The following is a 13,949-nucleotide window of genomic DNA, read 5'->3' as shown; positions in this document are numbered from 1 at the left end:
ACCAGGTGCACTGCCGGAGAGCAGGATAGCAGAGACTGCAGTGCAGACTGCGGGCACCGGGTGCACTGTCAGAGAGCAGGACAGCAGAGACTGCAGTGCAGACTGCGGGCACCAGGTGCACTGTCAGAGAGCAGGACAGCAGAGACTGCAGTGCAGACTGCGGGCACCAGGTGCACTGCCGGAGAGCAGGACAGCAGAGACTGCAGTGCAGACTGCGGGCACCGTGCCGGAGAGCAGGACAGCAGAGACTGCAGTGCAGACTGCGGGCACCGGGTGCACTGCCTGAGAGCAGGACAGCAGAGACTGCAGTGCAGACTGCGGGCACCGGGTGCACTGTCGGAGAGCAGGACAGCAGAGACTGCAGTGCAGACTGCGGGCACCGGGTGCACTGTCGGAGAGCAGGACAGCAGAGACTGCAGTGCAGACTGCGGGCACCGGGTGCACTGCCGGAGAGCAGGACAGCAGAGACTGCAGTGCAGACTGCGGGCACCGGGTGCACTGCCTGAGAGCAGGACAGCAGAGACTGCAGTGCAGACTGCGGGCACCGGGTGCACTGCCGGAGAGCAGGACAGCAGAGACTGCAGTGCAGACTGCGGGCACCGGGTGCACTGTCAGAGAGCAGGACAGCAGAGACTGCAGTGCAGACTGCGGGCACCAGGTGCACTGCCGGAGAACTAATGAATCTGCATTCTGGCATTTGCTCAAAGATTTAATGTACAGGATTTGGAGCAATGGCTCGGTGGTTAAAAGAACTTATGCTCTCCCAGAGCACCTGGGGTTAGTTCCCCATACCCATTTCAGGCAGCTCATACCTTCATAGCATCTTATAACTGTAGCTTCAGAGGATTTGATGCTGTTTTCTATCCTCTTTGGGTACCTGCATGTGCATTTTTACACAAACATACACACATACATAAACACACACAAAAATACAATGAAATAAATTATACACTTAAATATATATAATTCATATATATGAAATTATCCCATGTTAAATACATTTTACATGGCAGTAAAGGCATAACGTTGGAATTAACCTACATTCCCAGAACATGTAAGGGAATTTTAAAGATGCAGAGCAGTCGCCAATATTAATGTGCTTTAGATAAGTGCACACACTTTTAGTGTAGGGCAGCTGGGACTCCAAAAAAGTCACTTTAGGAGGTGTGGACTGTAAGAGTCAAACACTACATTTCTGAAGAGGTTTGTAGGTAAGTGCTACATGTGCTCTAGTTTCTCAATCTGGCTGACCCAGAAAGGCATCATGGCAAGGTGTTTAAGGGGAAACTGCTTTGTCGTAGTGAGCACAAAAACATAAACACTGCTGCAAAAGAAAAGCTGCCCTAGAGAGAAGCAGTGATTAGATTCATATTCAGTTCCTTCAACAAGGTGTTTGCCTCCCTACCTTATACTGTTCTTCTGTTAGTGGGTAGGAAAATCTGCAGTAGGAGTTCTTCCATCAATTAGGGCTGTATGGAGAATGTAAACACCAAATGTGAAGTATGGTGAGCTCTTTCACATAGGAGAACTAGATACTGGCCTTCTGTGTTAGAGCTCCCTGACAGTTACCCTCTGTACATTCGCCTGTGCTTTGGTCATGTGTCCATCTTTTTCCAGAACTGTTCCTTTGCGTCCTTTTCCAATTTTCAATTGAGTTGTCTTTTTATTATTAACTCTTAAGAGATCTGTATACTTCACAGAACCAAGTCCCTTACGATATACATGATTTGTAGTTTTCTCTTCTCGTTTTGCAGACTGAAGCCTGACTTCCTTGAAGCGAATTAGGATTGACTGTAGAGACAGCCAATCTGTCTTCATTTTTCTTCTTGTGCTTTTAAGGTCATATCTGTAAGAAATCCAGTGTAATGAATTCCTGTTTTCTTCTTAGAATAGTAGACTGTAATCTCTTCAGTTTGTGCCTTTGACCTACTTTGGATTAAGTTGTACCTATGTATGAATTGTGCATTTAGGTTCTGTATGTGAATTTCCATAGCACCATTGGTTGAATGGTCTGAAAGCTGTGTTGATAAATCCATGGATGTGAATGTGAAGGCCATGCATGTGTTCTGGTTGCTGTAACCAAATATCTGACAAGAAACCAAGCTAGGAAAGGTTTATTTGGTTTGCAGTTCATGGAGAAGGGATGGTGGCACCAGGAGGAGGCGGTTATCTCGTTGCATCCACAATCAGGTGGTGCAGAAAAATTAATGCTAGCACTCAGCTTGTTTCTCCTTCCACTCACTCAGAGACCCCAGCATAGATCAGTCACACCCACATGTAGAATGGGTCTTTACTCTTCAATTATACCTTCCTAGAAAATCCTCATAGACACTCCAAAGGACTGTTCCTACGGCCATTCTAAATCCAGTTAACCTGGCAATTAAGACTAACCATTGCACTTTATATCTAGACTTAATTTTTTTTATTAGAGTCTTTCTGGAAAATTCAGCATAGCCTCAAACTTGTGATCCTCTTGCTTCATCCTCTGGAGAGGAATGCAGTCCCCTGACAAGTGTGCAGGTATGCTCCACCGTACCTGACTATTTCTGAACTCAAATTTGTATTCTGCTGACAGCTCTTTGCTGTTGTTATTACTTTGCTTTGTAGTAAGTTTCAAGCTGGAAAGACAAGTGTCCTTCATCTTTAGTCTACTCTTTCCAGAGAGCTTTGGCTTCTGGGGATTTGTGACAACTCTAGAAACATCTATTTCAACAAATGGAGGAGCCTCCTTTCTTTTTTAAATGATCCTTTTCTTCTTATTAAGTTTTCATGCATGTACACAATAAACCTTGATCGTATGAATCTCAAATGATCTCAGAATCACTGATCACTCTTCATCCCCCCAACTTCATACACTGTTTTTTATGTTTGTTTGTTTGTTTGTTATTTACTTTCTTACTAAATGCCAGAGCAAAGTCTACCTACCAGTAGCCATACCCTTAAAGAAAGCTGCCTCCTTCCCTCAGAATTCATCAGCTGCCCACAGCTTCTAGTAAGGAGGGGTCATGTCAACACCTTCCTGTGCCATGCTAGAATGTCAACTAGTTAGATCTTGTGATGGTGTTATGCAGGCCCCCACAACTGCTGTGAGTTCATGAGAAGGTCCCATCATGTCAAAAGACACCCTTTTTCTTAAGTTCTCCCGATCTTTGGCTGTTATAACCTTTCTGCCCACTCTTCCATGATGGCCCTTAAGCCTTGGGTGATAAAGATGTCCCATTTGTGACCGAGTACTCTCCTGATACTTGTTCTCTGCACTTTGACCAATTATGAGTTTCTGTGTTAACCACTATCCACTACCCAAAGAAACTTAATCTCCTGAGATCTGAGATCTGTACTATTTTACAGGTAGAGAGACAAATTTAGAGGGTTAGCTATATCCATTTAGCAGAATAATAATAGTAGATTCATATTGACCTTGACCAACAGCTACTATGCGTTCACATATAAAACAGCCATGTCAAATGAAGAAGACTTTTCACAGTATTTCTCTCTACCCTACAACTCTTATGCTATTTTTTTGCCCCTTCTTCTGTGATGTCCCCTTGATTTCTGACTCTAAGCATACTGCCTGCGAACTGCAGTGAGGGATACTACCATCTGAAGATATTCTGATTCATGAATTCATCATGTGTCTATGGTTTTTCCAAGCAATCTTCTACAGTTTTCAGTTCGCAACTTCACATCTACTTGTTTGTAAGTATTCCTTCCCTTTGGTAATTGTAGGCATCTGTGAACCTGTAACAGTAACCACAACCCTTTGGATGTGGCTTCAGGCAGACAGAAGCAGAAGGAGGGAAGCTTGAGGTGTGGCTTCTGTTTGTACACTCCTTCTCTTGGGTCAGCCAATCTAGTAGGAAGGTCAGAGAAACACTCCCCTGCTCTTTGTCTTTTTCTGTGTAAGTGTTCCCCAATAAAGAACCATTTATCATTTATCTTGGGTCTAGTGAAATCTTTACACCCACACCTTCTATTGGACCCAACGTGGGGCTCAAACCCACAACCCCAAGATTAACAGTCTCATACTCTTCCAACTGAGCTAGCCAGGTGAGCAAATCTGAGCAGAAAGAAAAAAAAATACTGCACCTCAGGAAGCTTTGGCTGCCTCCCACACATGCGGGTATATCCAAGGCACGCAGAGTATGCAGGGAAGTACTGGCTTTTCCTGGGCCAGGCCGCAGAAACTGTGCCACAGAAACTGTGCGGCAAACTTGGCAGCCAGTGCAAAGTACATAGAAGTCAGCTGAGGTTGACCCTGGGCCATGAAAATCCAGCCAGCTAGATGGCAGCCACACTAGACTACCAGTCCAGCAGTCCAGCCAAGTGGGATGATCTGGGCTGCTCATAGGAATTCACCCACTCACATGGGCACCAATAAATGAAACCATACTCTTAATCATTGATTTTGCAGCTTGTCATGTATGTTTGTTTAATGTATTCCCCAGTCTTTGTAGTTTTGATGCATGTTCTTGGACCTTAAAACTTCCTAAGGCCTCTAATCAATTGATTTCTTTTTTAATTAATTAATTTATTTTTCTTATTTTACATATCGATCCCAGTTCCCCCTCTCTCCCTCACTCCCATCCCCACCACCACCCTCCCATCCCACCCACCCCCCCACTCCACAGGGAGGGTGATGCCTTCCAGGAGAGATGGCAAAATCAGTCAATTGATTTCTTATAAAAAACTCACATGGAAATATGAGCAGCCTCCTCACTAAACTTTGAGGCAGCTACGCTCTATGAAGGAATACAGTAGCATATCGTTGTGCATCTTTTCCTGAGAAGACAAACAGCTCTATTCACTTCAGATAAGGCACCAACAACAGACCAAAGCAATGACTCCACCTAAGTCTGTGTGAGTGAACCATGAATTCAGTGGGGTTATTTAAAGGAATAATGGTAAGAAGTTACTTTCAGGGGCATGGGTAAGCATAGCTGATATATTACTTCTAGGGACAGGGGTGAGCATGGCAAAGGCTTTACTAATAGGTGTTTTGGAAAATGAAGGAACTGCTACACCATTGTTGGTAACTGTTAGCTGTCCACATATATCCTTGGCGAGAGGCAAGCCCTTGTGAGTCCTTCCCCCAATTCATAACTGAACATTAGTGGACCCAGCCTTGTACCAGTCTCCAAGGTAATCACAACATATGCATACTTGTCAAAAGTGGCAGTTTCAGTGGAAATAATATAGTGGATGACAATGTTAATACACCTAGATTTGTGCGGTTTTTCTTTGTGATGTTTATCAATAAGCAACCAGTTGATCAGTTTCAGGGGGCAATAGATAAGCTTATTTTTAATGTTGATTTTGGGGGAAGGAAAATCTAAATATTTCCTTTCTTTCCTGTATTGAATAGGGAAGCCAGATAACCTGTAAGGAAACATCTTTTCTGTAAAATTATTTTAGGTAAATGAAATTGTATGATTGAATATAATTAGACTTTAATTCCACTGCACTTCCAATCTCCCCCTTCAAGGCCATGCCTGCCAGCATCTTAGTAAGAAAGCTGCCAAGAGCCATGTGCACACAGCTCAACACAACCTAGACATTCACCAACAGGATAGAAAACAAAAGCCAGAACACATGCTTGCTGACAGCTCAGGGAGTGAGGAGTTAACCAAAGGATGTAATTCTGTGAGAATTAGGAATGAATTATAGACACTGAGAACATATTGGAGCTACCAGTGACTGAGGATGAGGTGGTAGGCAAAAGATAAAAGGTTTCAGTTTGATCAAGGAAGATGCTCAGGAGATACAGTTTAGTTATAGTTGAGTCCATGTGATATATTGATACATCACTAAGAACACACATTTTAAATTTCCTAACAATGAAATGTGGTGAGTATGTGAAGAGGTCAGTAAATTAGCTTGAGATAGTCACTGCACAGTGAATACATATCAGTGTCCATCATGTTTTTCAACATAAATACATGTGATTTTTTACAATACTGAGGATAGAAACCAGATCCTCACACATGTAGTCAGGGTCTCTGCAATCACTAAGATAAAACTCCAGGATTTTTAACTTTTGATTTTCTTCAAAGATGGGTTCTTAAACTCATGATCCTCCTGACTCAGCTTTCATAGTAGATGGGCAATAGGCATGTACCACCACACTGAGGAAATAGAGTTTTGTTACAAATAAAGATGACAAAGAATTCAGTGAAAGATCACTTGGTTACCTGAATTAGCTTGTAAAAAGTGTGTGTGTGTGTGTGGTACAGGAAGACTTTTGGTACGATTCGTACCCCTGGATTTAAGAAAAATGTCTAGCAGGAAAATATGCACATTTGGCAAAAATTGAGACAGGTCAAGAACTCTTCACACTAAGAAGAATACATCAGCAGATGCATCCCCATCTGCTCACTAACACATGAAAATAAAAATCACAATGTTTTTCTCTGACTACCAAGTTCCAGAGTACATGGGTTGAAGTGATAGCCAGGACTCCAAGAGAAAACGTAGGAAGGAGAGCTATTTCACAGAAAACAAACAATGTTACTAAGGATGTGTTACCAAAACACACCCCATAAAAACACCAAAACAACAAATCTCTATTTCCACCAAAAGCAATGGTACAGTGTATGACAGTATCTGCAGTTACTGGAGAAAATTGGGGCCAGCCCCACAGATGGACCGCATAAATAATAAATATGAAATCTCCCAGTTTTAAACAGTGTAGACTGGTGAGATATTCAGAACCTCTGAAGCATTCTCACTTGCTAGAAGCTTGGTGATAATTATCTCTATCCTTACAAGTTTAAATAAGTAGGAAATTATTTAAATTTAGTTAAAAAATAGAAACATATGTTAAGATATTCACCCTGCAATTTACACTTACTTAAACTACCCATCTAACAAAGCAAAATTTGGAGTGTATGGCTATATTTGTACAGAAACTTTAGTTGCTTAAAAACTCAGTTTATTACCTGCCTTCCCTGCACTGAGCCCATGCAAGTCCTTGTTCAGTTCTAATCAACGCCATCACATACATCCTTTAACTTTATCTCCTATTCCTGGTAGAGAATCCCCAACCTGCCTGACTGACTGCATTTACTCAATTATAGCAATTAACCTGGGAAAACTGAATCTTAAAGCACCATTTCCCACTGCCCCAGCCATTGCACTGCCACAGAAATCCATGCTAGACCATGTTAAAATTCAAGGTTCCTCTGATATTAACAAGTGTTAACAGAACAGGGTGGTTTTTCCATGCTGATGCAAAATGCAAAGGAAAAGTTATATATATGACTGTGATTACCCTTTCCTCCTGGCTGTCTTCTGGATTACTATTCATGCAGAAATTTTCAAGTAAGCTTAGTTTTTGTGTCTATTATCAAATCCAGCCACATGGGATGCTTACTTAAAACCAGTTACATAGGGACTAAAGTTTACATCTATATTATTAAAGCCATGCATCCCGGTCCTTGTGGGAAAAATGATGCAGTGGAGGGAGGGATGCAGGAAAAAAAATGCATCAGTAAAGCTGATTAAACACAATAGTAGCAAGCTACTTAGTCTGGAGCTCTAAGGAATCCTGGATGTGGGAGAAATAAGGAAGCTTGGTAAAATAGAGGTTCCTCTTTGTGCATATCAAGGTCAGAGTGTGGATTATCACTGCTGGCAATTTTGTTGCCCTGTAGTTTGTGACAAAAGGTGATGTCTGCTAATAGTAGAGGCACTACAAACACACCCGCATGGCCTTTGTGAACTGAAACTTCAATGCATGATCCTAGCACAACATAAGAGATGTGCTTTGGAAGTGAAGTGAATCTCTTGACAGTTCGGATGCTGCTTTCCTTGCTCCCCTTTTCTAGCTTGTGATAGAGGAAATGTTGGGTGGGAGCAATCTGCTGCACAGATAGATGGTGATGGTGAACTGGTTTGGCCAACAATTTTACTTTCCAGACTGCTAGGTTTTCATTCATAAGAAAAGAGAAGGCAGACAATAAAAGGGGGGGGAGAAGAGAAAGAACGAAAGAATGAAAAAGAAAGGAAGAAAGAGAAATGAATGGATGAAAAATAATATACAAATGGAGAATACCATCAAATAATGTTCATTGTATCCATTCTCTCCATCTAGAACCAGAACTCCTCATCAGCATAGCCTCCTAGTGTGCAAAATTTCAAAACAGAAAACAAAATGATGGAAAAGAGGCGGGGCTTGGGAAGACTCATAGGTTTTCTAATATCAGTGACAGAAATATGTAAGGATTGTAGTTTGCTGTTGGAGTAAGAACACTTGCCTTGTTTGGTCAGGATGATTCTGCTTGGCTATATTGCTTCCCTTCACAGTGATGGGGCATAAAGTTCCATGGTGAAGACAGAACTCGGCAACTGGACAGTCCTAGACAGAAAGCCTCAACAATCTTCACTCCCTTCCTTCCTTCCTTCCTTCCTTCTTTCCTTCCTTCCTTCTTTCCTTCCTTCCTTCCTTCCTTCCACCAGGTTGTGGCTTGAATTCTACCACCCTCAAAAAGTAAACTCTTTGTTTCTTACACTTGATCAAGACTAATGTCTTTCCTATCTTAGCAAACCCAGCAGGGACCAGCACACACCACTGCAATAAAACCTACTGTGTCTTGTGTGAATGTCACTATCCCCTCAGTGTTACTGTGGTTCCCGCCTTCAGGAGATGCTGTCTCTCTTTGTGGCAACTGACTCTGTCTCACAAAGGAAGAGATCCCCTACATAAAAGGGATTAATCCCTTATTGAATGTTAATAAGGTGCAGGGGCGTGGCCCCGGGAACACAATGATGGAAATCTTCCCTTATATTACTTGAAAGGTCTATTTTCTTGACTACTGTGTTGTTTTTAGTTCCAGCTAAGGTAGTAATTTGTCTTTTGGAACAGTTAATAAGTGTTTGCATTCCTAGAACCAGTGGAGTCCATGGGTTCCCATTCAGAGTTCATGGCCTCAAAGATGTGATTGTACAGTGTAAGTTATATGTCAAAAATGTGGCTCTGAAGAAATGGGAAATTTTTATTTTGAAAGCTAGAAATCCATTTATTCTGAATTATGGTGTTTACCCTGTAGCAAATCTTTTTGTTGTTGTTGTTCACATAATTTGCTTTGAAGAGAATTTACTGTTTAATCAGTGTGGAATTTCTTTCTGAGATTATACTATTTACTTATCTGATGTTGAATTGGCAGTCTATATAACTCTTCTCCATGAGGCAATGGTTTATGTCACTGTGTTTTATAGAGATTCTAGACATATTAGCAAGCATCTCCCAACTCCTTCAGAATCAATGTAATAACATACTGCAGCAAAAGATAAGGTCTGGATTCTAGGCCAAAGATGACTTTCATGAAATAAGTAATCTTAAAAACACCATTTGCGGCCTAAGGGGATGGTCCAACAACTAAGAGAGCATCACTCTTGCATCTGATAGGAGTTCAGTTCCTAGCACCCATGTTAGCAGGCTCATATCCGCCTGTAACTCCAGCTCCAGGGGATCTGATGCTCTCTTCTGGCCTCTGAGTGCACAATCACACATGTACTTACACACCCATACTCACTCTCTCTCTCTCTCTCTCTCTCTCTCTTCATTTTTAACATAAAACATCATTTCATTTTTGGGCTTTAGTGTTCTGTTTCACACATTGAACCCTGCCTGTCTTAGTGTTTTTGGTTAATTTGGTCATGAAAATGTGGTATCATAAATTTGTTAAAATTTTCATGAATACTGTAATTCCTAATATATCTAAAGTTTAAAATCATTCCTCCAATGCTTTGTCTTTATCCACTTCTGAATGAAGTGTCCTTAGTTAGGGTTTGTATTGCTGTGAAGAGACATCACGACCACAGCAACTCATACAAAAGAAAACATTTAATTGGATTGGCTAGTCCATTATTATCATGGAGGAATGCAAGGAAGCATGTGGGCAGACAGGATGGGAGAAATAGCCAAGTGTCTTACATCTTGACTTGCAGACAACAGGAAGTGATGGGTCTCACTGGACAAGGCTTGAGCATATATGCAACCTCAAAGCCTACCTCCACAGTGACACAATTTCTCCAACAAGACTACACCCTTTGGGGCCACTTTCTTTCAAACCACCACATGGGGACATCCTGACTGAGCTCAGCTAATCCACTAATCCAGATGAGTTTAATTCAGGAATGGGCTCACTGTACCCACAGAGACAGAGGCACTCAGATGTCCTTTCAATCGTCCCATTAAGTGGCAGAATGTACCCTGAAATACTGACAATAAAGCTAAGGACTCTATGACCCTTCAACATGTCTGTGGAGCAGGGATCCTGTGACCCTAAGTGGGCATGATGCATACATGCAGTTTGGAAAGGTCCCTTCATGCTCACCCTTTCGTTCCACTGTGAGATTGGGGTGCACGTTCTACTTCCAGCAGTTTCAGATCCACTAAAAATAAACCAGCCAAGCGTTCATTTGGTTCCCTACAGTCCCACACCATCACAAAGTGTTTTGGTCTTGCAATTTCAGCCAATATGTTAACAGCTAGTAGCCTGAATGACAGAATGACTTCCTTCTAGACTTTCCTAAATGCCTCAGTTTAAGCAGTGTCACCTCCTGCTGGGGCTGCAAAGGAGAATTAGCTTCAGGATGTTCTCACAGGAAGTGGACTGGATGAATTAGGAATGTATAGACAATAAAAGTAAAGCTGTCTAGGGAAACAAAGGGAACAAAGTGGGGAGAGAAGGAGAGTGGACTATTTAAAGGGTATATTCATCATAAACTATACATTTGTACAAAAACTGGATGTGTAGATATTTTTCAAATGTGTGTGTGAGAAAGATAAAGAAGCATACCCCCAAAACAGTCTTGGTTTAGGTGTCATGATGTTAAAACTACTGTTTGAATCTTGATGTTGTTTATCCAAGGATTCAACTGCTGCTATTGGAACCTTTGTGGTTTTAATAGTAAAATCAAATCACAGCAACGCTATCATAAAATATAAAGTATTAATTTAGAGATGGCAAAGCATTACAACATTGTTAGTGTTGGGTAATCCAAAGAGAGGAAATTTGTGTGTTTTCACAAATTTTTGAGGTGATTCAGTCTTCAGTCAGAAAGCACAGCCTGGAGCCACAGTCAGTCTCCTAATGATTCTGTGGGGTTTTGTTATTGTTGTTTTAATCTAAATCTAATGTCAAGAAAACAACTCCGTCAGTAGACTTTATTGTTGTTTTAAATGAATACTTTCCAATTGTTGTTGTATTTGGGACTGTATCTCCTTTGAGAGTTTGATGAATTATAAGGAATTCACCTCTAAAATGAGTGAAGCAGACATAATACAATGTGGGTTACAATTGAAGGACCTCCTAGTTACCTGGTAGATACCAGGGCACTCAGATATTCAGTGCTTGCCAGTAGTTAACTGCTTCTCTTCATCTCTTTTTCTAACTTCCATTTTCCACAGGAGCTTTCTTGCTGGGAAATATGGTAAGAGGTCTCACCAGCCTCTCCTTCTTGGAGGTCTCTTTGGCTCTGGACCATAGTCACAAGACCTCCCCTAGGAAATGTTAAGCTAGAGCTGCTGTTCAAGTGAACAGAGAATCAATGTGCCTGGTGCATTCACATGGTTCTACCCCTCTGGGGATTGATGACATCTCTGTACCTGTCAGCATCCCATACACTCTTAGGAAGTGGAAGATGTCAGTGATGTTCAAGGCTGTAGTGAGATATTCACCGTGTCTGTACCTGTGGCATAGATCACGCCCATTGGGGGTGGAGACAGGGCCGGACATGACCTGGGGGAACTAAGGCTGAGGAGGGGGCTCGGAGAGCTCTCTTGCTTGCAGCACAGGGACAGGGATACATCCGGTGATATCCTTGGGACCAGGAACCTGCTGGTGTTCATCTGTCTATGTTGTAAGTTATTTCTCCCTGAATAAACATCTATTCAGCCTATTTGTTTCTCCTGATCCTTATTAAACATCAATACAAGGCTTCCCTAATTCTTTGCAGTGATACTCAGTCACCGATTAAGATCCCTGTAACACAATAAATAAAAGACAGAGAACTGATATTGGGATTCAAGCTTCAAGTTGAAGATCAGAAAAGTAAAGCAGCCAGCCAGCAGCTATTGCCTCTACCTCAGACCAAAGGGGCAATCCTTATATTTCCCACACTTCACTGCTCCTCAGATTCATTCACACTGCTATGCTCTCCTCAACATGGCTAGAGACTAATTCTCAGACTGAATGCCTCTACATTTTATACCTCTCAAATCCTGATTCACTCTCCAATAGCCCAAGGTGTCTTGGATATAGAGATCCGTCTACTTCTTAATACTGAGTCCTGGGATTAAAGGTGTGTGCCTGCCTATTATGGCTAATTAGTATGGCTGCTTTGCTGTTTCGATCTCCATTGGCTTTAATAAATCACAAACAATGTATAAGCACAGACCCCTAACTGCACTTATCTCTCCAAAGTGGGTATGTATTTAAATCAGAATACAAATCCACCTAGATGCCCAGCTAGCCACTCACCTTGAGCTTGGTTAACAGCTCTTTGTCTCACTGTCTGTCTTCAGTGCTCTAAGACCTGACCACCTTATGTACTTGTGACCATTGTTGTTGGCTCTGCTTTCTTCACACAGGTAACAGCATTGACTCAGGAAGTCTCCCAACTAGGGAAAGATATGAGGAACATCATGCAACTCCTGGAAAACATCTTGTCATCTCAGCAGCCATCAAGGTTTTGTTCTCTGCATCCCACTCTGATGTGTCCTTCTAGAGAAAGCTTACAGACGAGGGTCAGCTGGAGTGCTCACCAACCTTGCCTCCATTTTCAGACAGGTGGAGCACAGCTTTATCATGGTAATGTCACCTCTGACATCTGGAGTGTGGATCCCTCCTGTTTGGACAACAGCTCTCAACAAACTGTAGCTCATGAGCAAAACCCAGCAGACAGTGAACTGCATCATTCTCCAAAGCTTGATTATTCCCCCTCCCACTGCCAGGTTATCCAGGAAGGTCACTTGCAGTTCCTGAGATGCATTTCCCCCCAGTCTGATACCACTCTGACACCTTTGCAATCAATCTCCGCCACTCTCTCATCCTCAGTCTGTTCCTCATCAGAAACATCCTTGCACCTCGTTCTCCCAAGTAGATCAGAAGAGGGCAGCATCACCCATAGACCTGTGACTTCCTTCAGTTTGGAAAACTTACCAGGCTCTTGGGAACAAGAAGTAATGTCGGCATCTACAGAACCCTTGGAGAATTTTCCAGTAGAAGTTGTTACAAGCACAGCAGCTGCAAAGGACAGTAAAGCCATAAATGTATGATATCAGCACACAGGGGCAGCTTCCAATGCCAACCTGTTGCCAAATGACAGCTTTTGGGGACTCTAATAGGCATGGACCCTAAGCAATGTTGGGAATTCCGAAGAAAGGAGGGTAAGGGGCCAGAGAAGGGCAGATCCACTTCTCACTGTAGCAAACAATTTCTAGATCTTAGAAGCATCAACACTTTTTCTGTGCAGGTATTAACTTACTGGTCTGTTTGACAGACTTTGGTAACCATCCAAAGACCCTGCGGGTCTGGATAGATAGAAAATCCCAACAAAGAGTTTGGGGATTAGTTTGTCATTAAGTGGCTTTTGTGAAGTGCAGCAAAGGTTTTTCCTGAGTGCCTGATTGTCATTCCTGAACAATATCCATAGCACTGTTGGCCTCCAGGGGTGCATGGCTCCTGCCGATCTCTGTGAAGGCAATGGGACAATTATCACTGCATGTCATCTGCTAGACAATCAGTAAAATAGAGCTGGTGGCCAGTGGTTAGCTAGCTGCACATTATTTGCCATGTAAATGAAAATGTCTTTATTTATTGAAAAAAGAAGCTATTTTTATAACCTTGGTATGAAATATGTATTTAAACTATTTATAAGAAATGAATGTTTTCTTTTCATTTTGGTAAAAAAAAATAGCTTGCTGTTTTAAGAAGAAATGCACTGCT

At 42.1% G+C, this 13,949-nt stretch overlaps 1 protein-coding gene and 1 non-coding gene across 2 annotated transcripts in view; one reads left to right on the top strand and one right to left on the bottom strand.

The window, feature by feature from the left end:
* Positions 1-13,325, top strand: part of Kcnh8 (potassium voltage-gated channel subfamily H member 8) — a 373,064-nt gene extending 359,739 nt beyond the window's left edge. The window contains exon 16 of the mRNA XM_051204195.1: positions 12,593-13,325. Coding sequence (XP_051060152.1) covers positions 12,593-13,279 — 687 coding nt within the window. The 3' untranslated portion in view covers positions 13,280-13,325. The remainder of the gene's footprint in view (positions 1-12,592) is intronic.
* Positions 3,977-4,049, bottom strand: Trnan-guu (transfer RNA asparagine (anticodon GUU)). Its single transcript has one exon. It is a non-coding gene; the product is annotated as a tRNA-Asn (tRNA).
* Positions 13,326-13,949: the final 624 nt, after the last annotated feature.

This window comes from Phodopus roborovskii, unplaced genomic scaffold (assembly GCF_943737965.1).
Source record: "Phodopus roborovskii unplaced genomic scaffold, PHOROB, whole genome shotgun sequence".
Lineage (NCBI taxonomy): Eukaryota > Metazoa > Chordata > Mammalia > Rodentia > Cricetidae > Phodopus > Phodopus roborovskii.
Note: the sequence above shows the minus strand (reverse complement) of the source record. Positions and strands in the feature narration are given on the sequence as shown.